This window comes from Electrophorus electricus, chromosome 19 (genome assembly GCF_013358815.1).
Source record: "Electrophorus electricus isolate fEleEle1 chromosome 19, fEleEle1.pri, whole genome shotgun sequence".
NCBI lineage: Eukaryota > Metazoa > Chordata > Actinopteri > Gymnotiformes > Gymnotidae > Electrophorus > Electrophorus electricus.
Window position 1 is genome coordinate 11,653,378 of NC_049553.1, and position 21,028 is coordinate 11,674,405.

General features: G+C 39.1%; 2 protein-coding genes across 6 annotated transcripts in view; one reads left to right on the plus strand and one right to left on the minus strand.

The window, feature by feature from the left end:
• Positions 1-3,793: 3,793 nt before the first annotated feature.
• Positions 3,794-6,891, minus strand: LOC118240125. The gene is made up of 6 exons (XM_035519964.1): positions 6,814-6,891; positions 6,213-6,482; positions 6,024-6,098; positions 5,871-5,929; positions 5,643-5,764; positions 3,794-4,004 (listed from the first exon to the last, which is right to left on the minus strand). The coding sequence occupies exons 1-6, from the start codon at positions 6,882-6,884 to the stop codon at positions 3,999-4,001; spliced, it is 603 nt and encodes a 200-aa protein (XP_035375857.1). The 5' UTR covers positions 6,885-6,891; the 3' UTR covers positions 3,794-3,998.
• Positions 6,892-12,203: 5,312 nt separating this feature from the next.
• Positions 12,204-21,028, plus strand: part of LOC113568372 — a 32,472-nt gene continuing 23,647 nt past the window's right edge. For 4 of the 5 annotated variants that reach the window (XM_035536666.1, XM_035536669.1, XM_035536670.1 and 1 more), the window contains exons 1-4: positions 14,076-14,152; positions 15,704-15,818; positions 15,995-17,511; positions 18,390-20,079. In XM_035536666.1, coding sequence (XP_035392559.1) covers positions 17,139-17,511; positions 18,390-20,079 — 2,063 coding nt within the window. In that variant the 5' untranslated portion in view covers positions 14,076-14,152; positions 15,704-15,818; positions 15,995-17,138. Of the gene's footprint in view, positions 12,381-14,075; positions 14,153-15,703; positions 15,819-15,994; positions 17,512-18,389; positions 20,080-21,028 lie in introns of those variants that run through there. The other variant, XM_035536667.1, reaches the window with a different exon arrangement.

The following is a 21,028-nucleotide window of genomic DNA, read 5'->3' on the forward strand; positions in this document are numbered from 1 at the left end:
ATTTATGCCATGTTGAGTTACTGCACAGTGCCAGGCTAGAGATGGTCCTACACAACGGTAGTTCCTATCCCATGACTTTTGTTACTTCAGTGTAATTCTACATTAAATTTTACATTGACTGTAGTTTTTAGTTTAGGGTGTAAGTGAATTAATCCTGCAGATCCTTCTCATTTCATTTTTATATATATATATATATATATATATATATATATATATATATATATATATATATATATATATATATATATATATATATTTATTTATTTATTTTATTATTATTATTATTATTTTTTTTTTTTTTTTACCATCCTCTTTATTAGGTACAGCTGTTCAACTGCATGTTAACATTTACATTTACAGCATTTAGCAGATACTATTATCCAGAGCAACTTACAAAAGTGCTTTGTCCTAGCCAATACAGTACAGTAGCCAGTACAGTTTACATCCTACTGTACCTACATCCCAATACATCCTAGCCAGTACAGAAGGTTAGATAATCTAGAATATTGTAGAAATACAGGGATCACTGCTGATACCTAGAAGTGCAAAATACTTAAGCTCTACAATAAACAAGCAGTCAAAGGAGCAATAAACAATACCTTGCAATAAGTAGTAATTCAGTTAGTTAACACAGGAGCAGGGTCAGTGGTCATTTAAATATTCCACAAATAGAGCAAGTGGAAGTTCATTCTACCATCTAGGAGCCAGGACAGAGAACAGTCTCGATGCTTGTCTTCCATGAGACTTGAAGCATGGTATTTCAAGCCAAACCGTACTTGTGGTTTGAAATGCTCGGGTTAGGGATTGGGTTTTCTCCATTCATGTATGGAGGGGCTGGTCCACTTTTGGCTTTGTAGGCCGGCATCAAGGTTTTAAATCTGATGCAGGCAGCTACTGGAAGCCAATGAAGGGAGCACAGCAGTGGAGTGACGTGAACTTTGGAAGATTGAAGACAAGTCATGCTGCTGCATTATGGACAGGTTGTAGATGTCTGATGGCTCTTAGAGGAAGATCAGAAAGTAGAGAGTTGCAGTAGTGCAGCTATGAGATGACAAGAGACTGCACAAGTGTATTACGAAGGAGAAATCTGCAAGACCGGGTCAGATTTGAATCATAAATTGAGAACGACAACTGGTTGTCCAAAGTTATGTCCAGTGACACCAAGGAGTTCTCGAAGGAAACTGAGGTCATGGTAAGGGCTGGGAGTTCCTGGGATGTACAGAAGCTTGGTTTTACTGTTTTACTCAGTTAACACAAATATCTAATCAGCCAATCATATGGCAGCAACTCATACATTTAGGCATGTAGACATATCAAGGAAACCTGCTGAATTTCAAACCGTACATGCATGTATCAAATTAAAGTTATTGATTAGATCTATCTAATGGCAAAAAGATAAAAATATTAACCACTTGTTAAGCTATGTTAATAAACCCAGACAGGCCCAAGTATAGCAGAAATTTATTAAAATTTAAACTACTGTACAGCAAAGCAGTGACTTTTATCCGGCTTCTGTCGTGCTGTGATAGTTTACTTCCCATGTCCTGTCTTACAATGATTGTTTAGTGAGTCATCTTTTTTTTTTTTGTAATGATCAGATTCAAATTTTGAACCCCAGTAAATAGTTTGATGCCTCATCATGTACACTGGAGTCAAAGCCATAACTTCAGGCAAATCTGTATTTACCTAGAGAACAATTTTGGAGATTTCATTGCTCTTGAAAATAAACAAAAAACAAGGACAGCAAGAAAATATAAACAGACAAGGGAAAAGAACATATGTCAGGATATGTACTTGCAGAATCCTCGATAAAACTCCAGCGTGAAAGTCTTTCAAAGCAATCATTTAGATGGAGAGCAAATTTTACAATGCTGTACAAGAAAAATATATTTCCTCTTCATTTTTAACATGATTTTGTAATCGTTATTTGCAAATGTTTTCATTTAGCTAGCTAAGTAGCATGGCTTAACTTATGTCAGCTAACTAGCTGGCCAGTAATGGATCCAACAGGTCATTCTTCTCTAGCATCTTCTCTAGCATCAAACATTTAGCGTTACATTTAAGCTAAATAACGTTGCATAGCTAGCTAGCTAGCTAACCAAAATTTTAATAGCTGGATAGGCTGTGCAATCTTTTTTTTTTTTTTTTTAAACATTTATTTTTTATTATTATTTTTATTTTTTATTTTTTAGCTAGTTAGCTAGCTAAGATTTACCAATTACTTGCTACTGATAGAAGCTGGGATAGCTAACCTAGTTAGCTTAGTTTTCCAAAATAGTGGTTGTAATAAAATACAAACATTTGTACAGAGCTGTCTACATATGACCAAGCAATCCATTGGTGTCCTTGTCACTTTAATTTCAAATTCTGCTTTGCATTATGACCAAGCATCAATTCTTTTTGTAGGACTGACTTTTCTCAGAGTAAAAATCAGGTAGCTTCTGTTACCTAGCTACATAGAAATGCTGGGAAACCCAATTCCTGGCCACATGTTCATTTCGATCAATTTGAGTTGAAATTTTGAATTAGGATGGATTGCTGTCAAGTACAACTGCCCAAAATGAGCCCATGTTTAAGATCCATTTCAAATTATTTGTACATCTGTACCATAACACAAGTTATCTTAAGTTGTACATATAACACAATGGTAATTCAGGATTTAAATTGAAGTACACAATTGAGCCAAGACATTCATTCACATCCAGGATTTTTCCATCATTTAGGTTGGGGAACATCTAATGTAGAAAAAATGTGCCTTTTATTTTGGGGGTTTATAATATGTATGTGGATGCTAGGTATTAAATGCCAGTCATTCTCTACATTTCCTGATTCACCAGGGTCTTAAAAGACAAGGTACAAAAGCAGACACACAAATGTAGTCAGGAGCTACAAACTATTTCCACTAGGTGTCCTCTTCCCCAGAGTCCTTGCTAGAAACTCTCAGCTTCCTGCTCATCATGACCTGCAGCTAAAGTAAGCCTCTTCCTTTCCATGATTTCCAAAAGTGTTACAGATCAGGTTATCCATGAAGAAATATATATATGACTTCATAAACTGCACCAAACGGGCTCAGAAACATGCACTCTACAATGTTATAGCTATAATGGCTAGAGTGCAGTAGGGGTCTGTTGTTTTTTCACATTGCCCACCCTCACTCAGTAGGTGACCATTCAAAGAAAGTGACCTGTCTACATCATCTGAGTGAATACCATTTGTTTGAAAATGTGTAAGTCACTTCTGAGACTACAGCAAATCACCTGTGAACACCATCATGATCAGTGCTCATGCCATAGGTGCTCATGACTGGCACTGGCGCATCACCTTTGTAACATTGCCTGTCTTCATTGCAGTTTTGAGTACTGCAACGCTCCAATTATTGATCTGACAATGTAACTGTACATAAACAGACATGCTTGTGGAGTAGTATTATAAGTTTTAATACACATGTTTAGGGATATGTAGTAAGAGCACAAAACAGGGATTTTATATGTCATAAATGCACTATATAAATAACAAATATGATGATGACAAGTCTGTACTTGAGTGAGTGTGTATAATTTGTTTCATGAGCCAGTTGTTGAGAGGGACCACTAACAAGTTATACAGTAATACTTGTAGACTGTTATACTATACCAGTTTGCTCTGTTCTCCCAGCTTGGAGCCCTGGGTTCAACCCTACCTTGGGGTGGGGCCCCCTTACAAAACTAGGTTATGTATATTAAAGGAATTGTGGTTAAAACAAGCCTGCATTGTCAAATGTACTGATGTAGTTAACATTCCTTGGTGTCTTACCTTCTGTTTCACAGTATGGGAGGTGAAGTAGGTACATTTCTCCTACAAGAGTTTGTATGTCATAAAGTGGTCCATCTGGTTTATAGATGTGTTTGGAAAAATAATGCATGTCCCAGTTGACCACTCTGTACTCAACACATCCTCTTCCCTTCATGCCAAATATCAGCTCAGTTGCTCTGCATTGGAACTCACCACCCATTTCACACTCAAATCTGTAATTTCAAGAAAAAAGATTTAAGAACTAATAGTGCCCCAAAATAGGGCACTACTATGTTGAATGCATGATACCAAATTCTGATGTGAGGCAAACCGCTACTTTAACAGGCAAAGGTAAGAGCCAGAGGTTTTCACATTAGTTACATACATAAATGTCCCAGGCAAAATATATTTCAAAATGTTGAAGACCACCTTAGGCGAGACCAAGAGCTCGACCAATCAAGTCCAAGTCCAATAGCGGTGTGAAACATGACATGAGACTGAGTCAAGACCGAGAAAATGCAAGTTCAGTTCAAGAATGTGAATCGGTGTGGGGGATTGGGGGGGGGTGCGTGCATGGAGGGTGTTTCATAGATGGTGCAAAGATCTATTTAGGAAACATCTTCAGTGTTCTAAATGTACATTTTGCCCATATTAAGGCATCGGAACTGAAGTATTATATTACATTACCTATAGACTATGTGGTCATCATGAACATATATCTCAGGGTCAAACTTGGCTACTGTAGTTATTCTCTGTGTACAATAATAGAAAATAATATATTTTGCTCTGAAAAGACAACAGCAATGATAATACTTCTAAGTAGGACTGGGTGATGAAACAATAAAGATCATTATTTTGAAATAACTTTTCCTCAAATTAAGTGACATGGCTAGTAAGTACCAGTAAGCATTTAAAAATGTCTAATTTAAGGGGCTGATTAAAGTAATTGACACCTGTTACCAACTCCCTGGCCATAAACATTTCTCTCAGGAAAACACTGGCAGAACCGAGAGACCGTACTGCACAAATGGGAATTTCTTGTGCCTTTTTTTGCCATGGAGCATAAGTTGACCATAACTGATTGACTGTCAATTTTGTTTGCATCTGAAAGCAGCTTGAATTTGTATTGAGGATATATACAAAATGTTTATTTTTGTCTATATTGTCTATATATTTGTAGGTTTGTTACCCAACAGTTTAAAACTGTGAACCTAAGTTTTAAGATTTTATTTTGTATTAATACCTACTTTATTTAATTGGAACTGACTAAAGAATTTATTGTGTTCTCCTGTAAAACTTGAAAGTTTTAAGATTTCAGAATTTGAGAATTAAAAATTTTGTTTTATTTATTTGGAGTTAACCATAAAACGTGTGTTCTCCTGGAAATCTTTTGAATGGTCAGAACTGAGACTTAAAAATTTGTATTACCTATTGTATTTATTTGGAATCGACCATAAAATTAGTTATCCATTTTGTATGTGTTCTCCTGTAACACTAAAAGCTTTTGACTGGTCAGAATTAAGACTTGTTTATTATATATACCTATTTATGTGAAATACAGTTGTAAAATGTTCTAGAGTACATTTTCCATGTTCAAACTCTGACAGAAAATAAATAATATTTAACTCAAAATTAACTATACACCTTTACATCTCACTTAGGAGTAAAAAGGAACCTTTAATCTTGACAGAAATAGTGATTTGATTTATATCGTGATATATATTGATATCAACTGATATGAAAATAATTTTTTTATCATCCAGCCCTACTTCTAAGGGAATATGCTTAAACAATATGAATAACTTTGTACTATTCAAAAATGTATTTCAAAATGTTAAATGGTGAAGATTTAGCATTTTCATATACTATACCTTAGTGAAGAGCTCAGATAGTGCTTTCATCACAAATACAGACTCAGAATCATTTGTAAATGGACACTTTGAAAAATCTTCTTTCTCTGACTGCACATATGTGGGTGAGTTATGTTGTGTTTCTATGAAGAGAGCAAACCAAAAGTTTGAAAAACCTCAAACAAAAGTTTGGTATGCCCTTTCATTCATTTGTTAAGTTGATGGTATTGGTACTACTGAGCTTCATACCTTGATAGTGCAGGTTCTTAATGAAAAGCCTCATGTCTGTATTCAAGTTATTGAAAATGCTGTGGGGAAAGCATAGAGCATCAATCAGTGACCATTGTATTTAAACTATCATAGCAACCACCATTCAGCACCAGTGAAGAACAGTGTACTCACCGTATAGTCTGTGTCTTAGTTAGAATTTTCTGTAGGCTCAGTGCTCCATAATCAGTAATGTTATTGTTGCTTAGACTGTTTTTAAAAAAAAGAAATGACAGGGATTAAGGTGTGGTCTAAATATACATCCATAATAGTCCACTAATAGTTTTGCTTGCAAATATTTTGCCCTGTATCTGCTAAACTTACTCAAGGAGCTGCACTTTGTGAAGATGTGGGAGCAACAAGTCGAGACAGTCATCAGTGAGTTGGCAGTGGCTGAGGTTGAGATGAGTAAGATCCTCAGAATTCTCCAGGACCAACCCCAGTGATTTACAGGAAAGATAGTCCAGAGGGGTGTGACTGAGGTCTACTTCTTTTCCAAGGGCTATGGAGAGAGCTTTGGCTCTGTTCCAAGAATCTCTTTCCCCAACACACTGAATCAGCAAAATGAGCTGAAGAAGCTGAGGCTTGCCAAGTCTGAGAGAGGAACAGAGAACACATTTCTGAGTCAAATAATTGCGCAAGACAGATTTCTGACAAACACTTCTCCCGTCAGTTAACTTAGTACATACGTTTCCAATTAATACTTTCATATTTTCAATTTCCACATTTCAAGCACCATTATGACAATTCCAGTAAGAGGTAAAATAAGAATGTGGGTCAGTTTAGTACTCTTTAACTGCACCTTCTATTGTCCTTGCTACATAGTATGTGGTTCTATTGTCATTGCACCATGGTACTCCAGGACACCAGCATGGTCGGTGTTAGTCCAGTTACTCCAGTTTTACTTACACAAAGATTATCTCACCTGAGACGCATGTGACTTAGAGCAGGAAACAGTTGTTCCAGTGCACAGTCATCAGCCTGACAATCAAACATAATCAAGTCTGCAGATGAGATCGACTTGCAGTCTGTAACACTGAGAACCATTGGTTCCCTGTTGCTTTCTTCAAGCTGACTGACTGTGGAGGGGTAGGGGTCCCGTGAAACAAAACAGGCATGAAGAAGGTCCACCAGCAAATGCCTGTCGACTCTATACCAGAAAAGTATGCAAATGTAATCTTTATTGCAATGAACATTGAATACATAAATTAATGTCAATCCAAGGGACATCCTTTAACAAGAGGTGTTTAAATTAAATCACTAATCACTACTATAAGTCATTAACCTGGGTAAGAGTTGGAGGATGCCTAATACAAACAATTTTAAAATGTTTGTAAATAAGTGAGAGTTAAATTACATACGCAAGGCTATTCCAGACATGATGAAGTTTTCCCACAACAAAAATGACTAATTTCTAAAGTTAGAAATTAGAAACATAGATGTGCTTGTTTACACAAGATAGAGCATTCAAAGGTAATGGTGGTACTTCATAGTAGGAATTTCAATGTGTATGCAATAAAATAAATTGAAATAAAGCATATTTTGACTCAAATACAGATGAAAATACAACCTGAGGTTAGACACTCTGTGCATAAGTATAAGGATACTTTCAGTTTCTTCCTTTGGAATAGCTGTTTCTGAGAGGTTAAGCCTGACATCATCACTGTAATGGAGGGCAAAGCGCAGAGCTGTACAGTCATGACTGTCCAATTCTTGCTTATTTAGATTAATCCAGTTGTCTGATGTTATCACTAAACTTGTCACCAGGTGGCCAGCACGACTTGCAAATATCTCCTTTAGAGCATTCCTCACAAACTGGGAGTCGGTTCTGCAAACATAAGATTAGTACTGATTTTAATCTGTTGCATATTTTTTACGCAACAAGAAAGTTTTTTCTCTATTATCTAAACAGTATTTTTTGGCTCCTCCAAAAAAAAAAAAAAAAAAATCAAAGCAGGGGTTGCATCCATACCAGATGTAGAATGTAGATTATGCAAAGATTGCCCCTGAGACAATCCAGAACCTAGTAGCTGGATGCTGGCAGGAGAAGTATACACTGAGTGTCACGGGACGCTCCCCCCAACAAGTCACGTGGTACGGCCTGCCGCGTGCGGGGGGGTTCATCCATGTTTGTAGCCACACCCCCGTGAAGGCATGCACCTGTATGGGGTTACGTGTTAATGTGTGTCTGTCTATTTAAACCCCCATCAGTGCGTTGGTCATTGTTTGTTTGCTGATGTATGTAAAATGCGTATGTAGTCATTGTTAAATGTTACTGTAGCCTGTGTTTAGTTAAATGTATAAGTCATGTCTGTCGTTAATGTTGTGTGTGAGTGCCACCGTTCTTCATGTTTTATGTTAATAAATGTTTCACATCATCGAGGGAGTCTGTGCGTCCTGCTCCACGCCCATCGGCACTCGGGCCAGCGACAACGTTACACTGAGAAATATAATAAAGTGGCACATTTAAGAGGGCATGTGAGCAATTCCAAGTTGGGGGAACCTGTAATGAAAAAATTACATTGCTTTTTTTGTGCTACAAGAACGTGGCTCAGACAGTTCCTTATCCTCCAGACTGTGCACATTGCTAGAACATCACAACAACTATATCTAGTATAATCTGCTAATTTGGTTTCTCAGTAAAATGCTCTGTTGCAGGGCAGATATGTTGGCAGGGAGTAAAACAACTGCTTTTTTGGTAGAAAGGGAGTGCAACTTGAGAGGGCCAAGAGTAGTATAAAGAAGCACAGAGGAAAAGAGGATCCTGGCTCCCCCTTACAGACACCTTGTCTGTCTGTGTGTGTGTGTGTGTGTGTTTGTGTGTGTGAGTGTGTGTGTGTGTGTGTGTGTGTGTGTGTGTGTGTGTGTGTGTGTGAGTGAGTGTGTGTGTGTGTGTGAGAGAGAGAGAGAGAGAGAGAGAGAGAGAGAGAGAGAGAGAGTGTGTTGTGTGTGTGTGTGAGAGAGAGAGAGTGTTGTGTGTGTGTGTGTGAGCGAGAGAGAGTGTTGTGTGTGTGTGTGTGTGTGTGTGTGTGTGTGTGTGTGTGTGTGTGTGTGTGTGTGTGTGTGTGTGTGTGTGTGTAACTCAGATACCCTCAGGCTGAGACAAATAATAAATAAGATTTGCTTTTGCTATACCATTGGTGTCTGACTCATTTTTATTATAGGATTGGAGAGTTCCACAACAAAACCTGCCACCCCAGATGGGACCCTGTGATTGAGGACAGCACAGGAACCTCAGGGGGTATAGTGCACAATACCCTGAAGGCTGTTACTTCATCTGGTTGACAACAAACCGTTGAAGGACCTGGGTTTGGGTGCTTCCTCAACAACATCCCAACTTAAAAGGTATGAGATCTACAACAATTCTGTATCAAGGATATAGATATCTAGGATATCAAGGATAACATGGATATTGGGGATATCCAAAATATAGATTTCAGGGAAATCTAAAAGGCTTTGGGAAAACCAACACTTGGGTTGACAAGTATCAAGTTCAAGTTCAAGTTCAAGTTTCAAGTTTGGTTTATTCGTCACATACATAGTCATACACAGTATAACTCATACACAGTATAACTCGCAGTGAAATGGTGGAGAGTGCTCTGTCCAAACTGAGGAAAGGAAACGGGTGCATAGAGAAAAACATATATATGCAAGATAAATATATATACTCTATGTATGTACAATATATATTAACAATGTATGTACAATATATGTGTATTATGATTATATACACAATGTACAATGTATATGGTTGGGTATATATGTACACAATCTACAGAATGTACAGATCCATTTTGTATAATAACATATCTACAGTTGTTGTGTAACAAGGTAATTGAGTATAAATCTATATATACAGATGTACAGATATACAGTTATGTTACATGGTGGTGGTGGTCCCCACAGTTTATCAATTTCCCTGATTCAGGGCCCGAATGGCCTGTGGGAAGAAGCTCCTCTTCAGCCTCTCTGTCTTGGTCTTCAGGGAGCGAAAGCGCCTCCCTGACCTCAACAAAGAGAAGAGTCTATTGTTGGGATGGGTGGGGTCCTTCACAATTTTCCTGGCCTTGGTCTGGCACCGCTTGTAGTAGATGGTCTGCAGGTCAGGAAGTTCCGTGTGAGTGATGCGCTCTGCTGAACACACTACCCTTTGGAGTGCTTGTCTGTCCTGCTTGGTGTTATTCCCAAACCAGACTGTGATGTTCCCCGTGAGGATGCTCTCGATAGTGCAGGTGTAGAAGTTCCGCAGTACTTTGGAGGGCAGTCTGAAGTCTCTTAGGCGTCTGAGGTGGTAAAGACGCTGACGAGCCTTTTTTGCCAGGGAGTTGGTATGGCGGGACCACGACAGGTCCTGCGAGATGTGAACACCAAGGTACCTGACACTATCTACTCTCTCCACCGTGGTTCCACTGATCCTCACAGGTTGGTAGTGCTGCTCCTGCTTCTTGCTGCAATCCACGATCAGCTCCTTTGTCTTACTGACGTTTAGGAGGAGATTATTTTCCTGGCACCAGTTTTCCAGGTGTTTAATCTCCTCCAGGTAGGCCCTCTCGTCGTTGTCCGACCCATGACAATGGTGTCGTCAGCAAACTTGACAATGATGGTGGAGCTGGAAGTGGCTGTGCAGTCGTAAGTGTACGTAAGTAGAGCAGGGGGCTTAGGACACAACCCTGAGGAGCTCCAGTGCTGAAGGTGAGGGTGGATGAGGCGCAGTTGCCCACCCGTACTGATTGTGATCTGTCTGTTAGGAAGTTGGTGATCTAGTCGCACAGGGATGTATGCAGTCCTAGATCCCCCAACTTAGTAGTGAGTAGGGAGGGGATGATAGTGTTAAATGCTGAACTGTAGTCGACAAATAGCATTTTAACATAATTTCCCCTCCCTTCGTCCAGGTGAGTCAGTGTAGTGTGGAGCAGATGTGCAATTGCATCGTCAGTGGAGCGGTTGTGGCGTTATGCAAACTGCAGTGGGTCCATGGAGGCTGGCAGTGAAGATGTGATGAAGTCTCTGACTAGCTTTTCAAAGCACTTCATCACGACTGATGTGAGGGCGACAGGGCGGTAGTCATTGAGGTCGGAGGGTCGAGGTTTCTTCGGGACGGGGACGATGGTGGACCGCTTGAAGCTGGACGGGACGATACCGAGCGTCAGGGAGAGATTGAAGATGTCGGTGAATACCGGGGCTAGCTGATCTGCGCAGGCTTTGAGGACCCTCCCGCAGATACCGTCTGGTCCCATCGCCTTCCTGGTATTCACCCTTTTAAACACTCTCCTCACGTCACTCTCCGTGATGATGAGAGGGCGCTGTTCTATGGTGGGCCCCGCGCATGTGCCATTGGCTGCGCTGATAGTGCCATTTGGACTAGCGCTGTTAGCACTAGCGCCGTTGGCATTGCCGCTGTTAGCGTTAGCGCTGTTAGCATTAGCGCTGCTAGATGTAGCCTCGAAGCGAGCAAAGAATGTATTCAGCTCGTTCGCCAGAGACTCATCCGCACTCATCAGTCCAGAGGGTGGGCTCCTGTAGTCCGTGATCATCTGTAGTCCCTGCCACAGGGATCTAGAGCCACTCTGCTGGAACTGTGTCTCTAGTTTCTTCCCGTAGCGCCGCTTCGCCTCCCTCACCGCCCTGCGCACTCCGTATGCTGCAGACTCTGAACCGGAGCTTCCCATTTCAGCCTTTGTTCATATTTTGGTAGGAGGAAGATGGCGGCGTGGTCCGACTTACCAAACGGTGGATGACACACATAAAGAGATTGTGACTGAGCCACACATATAAATACTGTGATTGAGCCACACATACAGAGACAGTGAGTGAGTGCTTGCTCCATGTACGGTGGGTTAATACTCCAGTTTCACTGTAGCAGAGCAGATTCCCTCTGAATTTGCTCATCTTAATAACTTATGTAGCATATACAAGAATTTCTACTGTAGTGTAGCTTTCATTTACACATTCAACATTTTGACTTTTATTAATTTGACCCAAGTCACATTATTCTTACAAGGAATTGCAGTTCTGGGTAGGGTGTTGTACTAAATGTATTTATTTAATGTTTTTATTTAAGCAATTATTTATTTATTTATTTATAAATGTGTTGTCTGTTTGATTGTAAATGACTGGTCTCAATATCCTCAGCTTTCTGTCTGTTTTAAAGCATTAGATAGAACAATGTTAATATTGCTCATCTTTACATCTCAATGCCTCATGTGGAATAACTGAACATAAAAAAGATTGTTATACATCAGGATATAATTTTGTGTATTGTAACAGACTGTATATTAGAACTCATCTCATTAGCATCTCATCTGTACTACTTCAGCTCTGATGGCAAAAGCAAACCACTGTGCTGAGGGCTGGAAGTTCTACAGTGGGAAGTGTTACTACTTCTCTACTTATAAGAAGACCTGGACTGCCAGTCGTGATGCTTGTGTTGCTGAGGGTGCAGATTTGGTGATTATCACCAGTACAGAGGAGCAGATATGATGAACTCCAAGTGTAAGTAACTCCATAATGCTCAGTGATTGATGGAAAGTTACCCATGAAAGTTGGAAATTCAGCAATAAAGGGGTTGTCTCTTGAATCAGGACCATGTCTGTGGAACATTGGAAAGCTTGTAAAGCTTGGAACATATAAATTATCCATAATATTACTAGTTAGTAAATGATTAAAGTTGGTGTGTTTGCCTTTCTCAGTGTTTGTGAGTATGAAATTGATATTAGTACATTATGTGTACACCAAATAGAAGGAAATAAATACACCAGGGAGCATCAACCATTAAATCTAGAGGGTAATTCAGGCCATGCCATATCACACAGCCAATAAGTACCAGGTGGCACAGGAAGTCGACAGAATTGAGTCAGTGATATGAAAGTGCACCAATGTGCTCTCTCCTTAACACAATCATCATCATCATCATCATCATCATCATCATCAACAACAACAACCAACTCCCTAAATTTTGCTATCTTAGGAAGGTTTCCAGGAAAAGGGTGTGAGGGTATATTATAAGTGACAGAGGGTCCAGGTTGGGGCTGTGTGGCTGTGAGAGTGGCCTGTTTTTTTCTACCTTTCTACCTTACTGTTCTCCAGTTATGCCGTATTAATCAATGCATTGCGAGCATTAAGTGAATGTTCTATATCATTCAACATTTTATTTATTTATTTATGCTAACCTACATGACTTAAAATAAAGGCTTACTGAGTCTACCTTTTTTTTCTGATAAAAAAACTGCTTTCCTTGAGATTCATTGTACAGCTATTGCATGCTCTTATATGGCATGTGTCTGTCCAAATTCCTTTTCGATCTCCTTTTGCACGAGTCAACCCATGTCCAAGTGTCCCAGCATGGAAAACTGGACTGTAGCCCATAAACACATGAAATGCCAAGTTTGCTGCACTCTGTATCAGTGAGTGATGCAAACTGTGGAAAGCCTGAAGCCCTTAACTTGACCTTTTTGCCGCCGTGTGAGCAAGTCTGTTGCCTTATGCCACACTTGAATCACTGTTAGTGTGTGCTTTCATTTTCACAGTGACTAGTTCACTAGGTATCTTAGCTGCTTCCAGAAGCACCTGCCCTGTACCATGAGAATTTCTAATCAGGGCTCCTGTCAAATGGCTGTCAAGAAGCCTCTGTGACACCACAGGTATTCAAAATCACGAGCAACTCCAAACATGCCTAGAGTCTGTGTACATGTTAACCCTTTCACCCTCAGTGAGTTGGCATGCTTCAGTTAAAAGCACCAATTCAGTTGGATTGAGCAGAGCTAAGGCACCACAGGCAAGTGTGTCAAGGTTGTTCGTTACTGTCCAGTCACACTGGCATTGTACATCAACATGAGTTGTTGACCCCTTGGTGAAAACTATCAAATTAACATTCTCAAGAGGGGTGTCTTAAAAGAATGATTAAAAGCATGCCATCAATGTACTAGACCATAACAAAGGAATGAAACATGCCCGGCTATGTGCTACAACAGGCTCGATACCATGTAATGCCTCTCCATGAATTGGTAAGTGCTTTGTATTTGGAGGGTGTCATGAATGGCCACCCTCCTGGCGTCCCTGTTTTCGTGGTTTCCCTATTGGGTCTGTTTTCCTTTACTTCCCTGTTCCGCTCCTTGGTTTCGTTTTCTCCACACCTCGTCTGTTCCTTGATTCCAGTCCGTGTTTTGGTTCTCCCTGTTCCTATCTTCACTTGAGTCTGTTTAGTGCCTAAATGTCCTGGTTATTTAATCCCTGTATTTGTGTCTCCCAGTTTGTCTGTTATTTTGGTAAGTCAGCTTTGTCTGTTGTGTATTTCTTATACTTGCTGTACTGTTGTCTCTCTTGTTTTTTCAGTGTGTGTTATTTTACCCTCAGTGTTTTCTCTTTGCTTCTGTTTGTTTTGCTCTTTGTGTTTGATCTCACTCGTTATTCAATGCCTCTTGCATTTGCGTTCTGCCTCTTGCCTCGTTCCTACTGGAAATGTAACAGAGGGACGACACCTATAAGAACAACTTGTTCCATGTCCAGCACACCAGTTATCCTTATCCTGCAGACCACTTTGGGTGTTCAGCAAAATCAGACACAATTAACACTGATTACCTCTGAACAATTCAGGGACCTCAAAGTCCATTCTAATGATATTGCCAACTTTTCCCACCAAATGATTTTAGGTCCTAAGAAGTCAACTGCTTGAATGAGAAACACCTTGCCCTAACTTAAGGCAGTCACTGTGTTTCTCAGTGAGTTTTTCCTGTATTCTTTATGCATTTGAAGCAGATATTTTATGCTTTTTTTTTTCTCTCTCTCTCTTCAGTTAGTTCAGCCTTTTACTTGGCTCGTCCAGCAATTTTCTTCTCCTGCTGTAGGAATTTGGACTCCCAGAAAAACTTAATAATGAATAAATATTTATTATTATTATTATTATTACTTACTTACTTTTATATAGTGACTCTCACACTCAAGGATGCTTTACAGACAAAATGCATTCTTCAAACATCATGCTTGAGGGCATACCCCAAAGCCTATTTACACTCATCTAGAGTCCATGTTCCATCATTGGGAAAACAGTGTAAAAATCTGGAATTTTCTTTTGCTCACAAATGTGTTTTGTCACAACTTCATCTATTACCCCATTTGAATTGCAACTCAGTCCACTCGGGCTTTTCTATCTCTCCCTTAACTAAAATGCTGGTTTGATAGTTAAGTGCTTTTGAGGAATCCTTTCCTAAATTCTATGGAGTTTGCCCATCAGCCATGATGAGGTAACAGGATAAACAAGCCGCTATAGCAATACTTCTCTCAATTCCTGGTCTGAAGTCAGACTGCTCTAATTCCAACTCTGTCTTTCCTGTCCTTAAAGGAAGTGAATCCAGCTGACCATGACGCCCCCTTACCAGTGTCCTTCCCACATGCTAGTACTCGCTGCGTGACCCTTTGTTTATCTTTTCATTTCTCAAAGTGCTTTGCTTTTCTTTGCCACGCCCCTGCACAGGTGTCCCATGTTTCCCTCTTTGCCTGTGCCCAGTTATCCCTCACTATGTCTCCTATAAAGCTTGTTCCTATTAACCCTTTACTGTCACTTATGTAGACCACTTTGACTGTTTAAAATTGTTTGTTTATCCCACTTTTTGCTTTTTTGACTTGTTTGCGTAACAGTTTATGCCATTGTATGTCCATGCTCCCGTTGTGTGTAACCGTCCTGAGCAATTAATTATCTTAGTTTTGTATAAGCAGGATATCTTTGTTTAAAGCCTTTATTTAAATGGTGACCCCACTGATACACTGCCAAATGACGGAGTGTCTTACAGTATTTAATCACAGAATATCTTTAATTATAGGATTTCTTAAAAAGTCAATGCCTGGGCATTGAGCACTACTGGATCGGACTGACTGATGCTGTAAAGGAGGGAGTCTGGCGCTGGTTAGACGGCACAAACTCAGTGAGACGCCGTGGTGGGTCCATTTCACACTCCACTCAGAAACATTCACCATATAGCAACTTTATGATGGCACGCTACATATTTCATATTTAGTTAACATGCCGTTAAATGTAAGTTGCCTTTTTTTTTTTTTTAAATAAAATGGCCCTGTTATTTATTTATTTTTTTTAATGTTCCATTGTTGTCCAGGTACTGGACTGGTAATGAGCCTGACAACTGGAAAGGGTATCTTAACATGTATCCTGAAGGAGAAGACTGTGCTGTAATGCAGCTTGGATCTAACACATCGGTTACAACATGCTTTCTGTGATATATTTGCATATGTTGCTAGCTACGTCTGTGAGGCAAAAGCAGGAATGTAAATTTAATGAGGGGCAAAAATGGGAAGTGTCAAGAACTGAAAATTCATAACAAATCAAACTCTCCCCTTTTGTTATGGCCCAAAATCTCAAGAGAATGCTTTCAACACCTTGTAAAATCCATTCCAGAACGAACTAAGGATGTTCTGACAACAAATGGGCATCCTACCTAGTATTAGGTATTCGTAATACACTTCCTAAATAAGTGTATGTATAACCCTGTGTTTTTTTATTATTTATTTTTAAACATCAATATAATGCATAAGCCTTCCAATGAACCAGGATGTTTCAGACAGCTCCTTCATTAGCTGTGCAAAGTGCTCCTACAGAACACTGGAGTTACTCTTTGGGATCTTTCTTTCTGTGCCTATTACTTTATGGAGGGATTAAGGTTTATGTGTGGGGCTCGACCACTGGTTGTTTCATTATTTAGCATGAGTTCTGGTGTTGCACAGTTTATTCAGGCCTCGTCTGAGGATGTGCTATATAGATTTTCTAAAGAGCAGATTTTGGAATGGTGTTAATAATTTACACTATTTGGTTGGTTTACACCATGTGGAAATTATTCATTGTTACTATGTCTATTTAGTTTACAGTTTAATGTTATTTGCATTTAGTGTAGCATCTGCCAAAATAAAAGAATATAAACTGCGTAGACTACTTCAAGCACTTTTTAGATGGTCACTTGATCGCGGAAATGCCGCTGTTGTTTCCGTTTCCTGTAGCGTTCTCGTTTGTGAAGTTTGCCCTAAGACTGGGATTGTAGTTTGTTCAACATAATGTACTGTGTGTATTACAGAGTAGGACATGTTTCTGGGTTGGGCTATATAAGGTATCTGATCAGTTTGGTTGTTTAGGTGAGTGAAGGTTGCTTTACCAGTTAATGTCCGGAAATGTGTGGGGTGTGTTTTTTTTTTGTTTTGTTTGTTTTTTAACTGTTGGTATAATGTAAGAATGTAACGTCAAAGATTTGAATGATAATATATGACATGGCAAGTACACAGCAGTCGGCAGTGGATTATATCAGAAACGGCAGAGTCGTTCTCATAAACGGACTTCGGAATTTGATCTTAATACTGCAAACATTGAAACAGCGCACACTTTTATCAGACTCTGAGAAAGACTTCATTTTGGACGAGGACGTTACCAGGCTTGATCAGATCGGACGGTTGTTGGATTTAGTGACTAGCAAAGGCGAAGATGCCTGTTACGAGCTACTGCGAATTTTGGACGACACGAGGTTCCAAACCTTTCCTATGCCGGGTGTACAACAGCCGGATCTCCATCACTGGATCAGCTGCTTTCCTTTCACAAATGACCCAAATGTCCAAAGTGACGACAATGCAGGTATATAATCGGCAAAATATTTTGAGTGACCGTCGTCTTATCTATATATCCCGGGCCGTAACCAGGATCAAAATATTAGTGAAGTCCATGATGTAATAATGTGGTTTATTTAGCCTTAGAAACATCCATCTTAAGTGTCCCACAAAAGTCTGCCAACATAAAGGGGATCCACCTTCCTTCCTACTGCTTTTCCATAGTTTATGTAATGTCAGTAGACAAAAGACTATTGGCAACAGAAAAATTCTGAAAACATATTTGGATTCAGCATGGTAAAATACAAACGGATATTTTTCCATATAGTTCTTAACCAGTGTTATTAGTTGCCTGAACGTGCTTGCCCCTGCTGCAGGAAATGCTGCCTTGCCGTAAAGTGCTGTAAAGTTCTTATTCTGTTTTTAACAGACCACCACTCAGTTAAAATGTAATCTCCCTGTTGCTGGGTCCTTGTGTTTGTCTCCATCGTCCCAGTTGAAGCAGCCTGTGTTTTTCTCGCTCTTGTCAATTTCTGTTCTATTCAGTAAATTATGGCTTGTGTCTGCATCCTGCCTCTGCGTCTCACCTTCACCCATGTTACAATTTATTTATTTATACAGTAAATAGAGTAAAAACAAACAAATTTAATTATATCACATTAACTAATCCAAGAAAATAAATAAATAAATGAAGTACAAAACAACCCTTATGCATCTTTGTCAAAAATGGGGATTTCTGGTCCAGCTTTATTTGGTTCATGAAGTTTAAAATACCAGTAGGTAATATAGTTTATTCTAGTTTATTTAGAGAACTGCTGTTATCTGTACAGATGTGTATATAAAACTGTGTCAGCAGTGGGAGCAATATATGTACAACTGTCAGTGATCTGTATTTTTTTCTTTCAGGCTCAGGGCCATGTTCAAAATATCAGAAACAACTTAAAATGAAAGCAGCGCAAATTCTTCATGAAAAGTGGAAGCAAAGCATGAATGTTCTTAAACACAAGGCGAAAGAGAAAAGTTTCAAGTATATACCACTAGTTTTGGACACAGATGTGAGTGTGATACCTCACACTAAAATCAAGGCTTACAAGAAAACCAGGACTAAAAAGCTGAAGACATACATCCCTACAGACAAGAGAAGACTCTCACCTTATGATTTACTTTTAAGCAATGAGAAGAAAATTCTCCTTATTGGAAAGCCAGGCATTGGAAAAACAACAGTTGTTCAGGAGATACTGAGGCTTTGGGCAAATGGAGAAGACAGTCAAGTGAGCTATATGTTTTATTTTGATGAACCATTTATTCGGTTTTTATCACAGTCTGCCTGCAGTGAATCTTTAAGCTGCCTCCTTTTTAACAAGTATCTTAAACCCAGTGAGGGTAGTCATATAGTATGGAAAGATCTAGAAGAAAATTCTGAAAATGTTGTAATAATTTTTGATGGCATCATGGACTTTGTTGCTGGGTCTGTAATTGAGAAAATCATGGAGAAAGAAATCTTAAATGATGCAAAGATTTTGATCACTTGCAGACCAGAAGCAGATAGTGCAGGTGATCTGTCAGACTGGACCTCTTTCAAAGTTGAGGTTCAAGGCTTCAGTGAAAACTCTATTAAGGCCTACTTTCAGTGGATGCTTGGGACAAATGATGAACAGATGACCAGTGTCAGTGCAGCTAACAATCTGCAGCTGTTCAGTCTGTGTCATGTCCCTATGTATGCTTTCATTATATCTGCCTGCATTTTATTCAGCCCATCAGAAGCAGATAATCGGCCCTGTACAATCACTGAAATGTATGTGCGAATCTTTCTCCATTGCATTGCCCTGCATATGGATAGAAACATGGACAATCTGGATCAATACATACAAGAGAGAAAGGAAAATATAATGTTTTTAGCATCACAGTCCTATCAGGCACTTCTCTTCAAAACAGTCAACTTGGCAGAAATTAGTAAAACAGACATAGTGCAGCATGATTTTTTGACACAAGTGACACTGGAAGGGGAAGGGACATCAACATCCTCCCAGACAGCTTTTGTGTTTCTACACAACACGATGCAAGAATTTTGGGCAGCGCTCTTCCTGCTCATGACTCCGCATAAGATTGGGCATTTGCTCCAGCAAAGTCAGACAGAAGAAGGGAAATACCTCAAGTATGTCGTCATCTTCCTTTGTGGACTCTTGTCTGAGAAAACTGCAGCCTTTTTGAAAAGCCTGGTCACAATCGACGAGATAAAGGCCATCTCTACCAAATACTTTGATGATATCATGAATGCATTCCTCTATTCAATAGAAGATGATGATGATGATGATGATGATGATGATACATATGTAGAGGCTGAAAATGTCCTCTATGTATGTCAGTGCCTTTATGAATATCGGAAACCTGAGGCATGTTTGCGCTTCCTGCAAAAAGTGGAAAATATGCTAGATCTGAATGACCAACCTCTGGATCCACATCAGTGCTGTGCTGTGTCCTATGTAGTAAGCCAATCCAGTAGCCAGACAGTCCAACTTAATTTGATGAACTGCAGCATCTTAAATTCTGGGATAAAGCTGATCCTCAGTTCTTTGACAAATCTGAAGAGTCTCAGGTACTTCTTTCATTCTATCTCAGAACAAGAAAAGAACAAGATTCTAAAACTGGCAAATACAATCATAGGGCTTTGCTGAAATCATAACACTGTGGATAGCATCTGTAGTAAGGAAGAAGCCAGCTGTCTTATGCAGTCAGACATGAAAACTGAATACATTTGGTTTAAATGTGTGGGAGAATGTGGTGAAATTTGACTTAACTGTGGGTGTAAATGTAGACATATTAGGGTGGGAACAACCAGAACAAGGTAGAGGTGGTAAATGACAGAGTATGACACTGAATGAAGTATTTTAAAATGACTTTTGACAATTGATGTTAAGCAATGAACCCACTCTGATAAAACTGATATGATTGGTGATCCAGAAACATCCATTTTGAAGGCTTAATGTTAACTATGCTTTAATATGTCTGTACACTGAAGGAAACCTCACATTCCTCGAGGCATGGCTAGGCATACTTAACTGTGTAGCACATTGACATAAGAGTAAGAGATTACAGGAAACAGATGATAAATGATAAAAATAATAAGGAACAAAGAACTTACACAAAACAAACATAGCCTATGAATTTAATTGAGGACACAGGAAAACAAGTTTTAATTTAATTTTAAAAATAGGATTGATGAAATGAACTGTCAGTGAAACCTGAAAAAAATCTATAAATATTATATATATATATATATATATATATATATATATATATATATATATATATATATATAAATTTTTGTTTGTTTTTATGTATATATATTTTCAAATGTATATCCTGTTTACATAAACCTTGCTAGTTGCTTGTCACAAGATTTTGTTGTCATATATGTGTAGTAATTACTGCAATATCTGTCTGAGCAGTGTAAAACATGTATTTTCAAGATACTGACTGCATGAGGCTTCACTTCCTATTTTATGGTACATTACATTGCTTATTACACAAAACATGCTGGCATG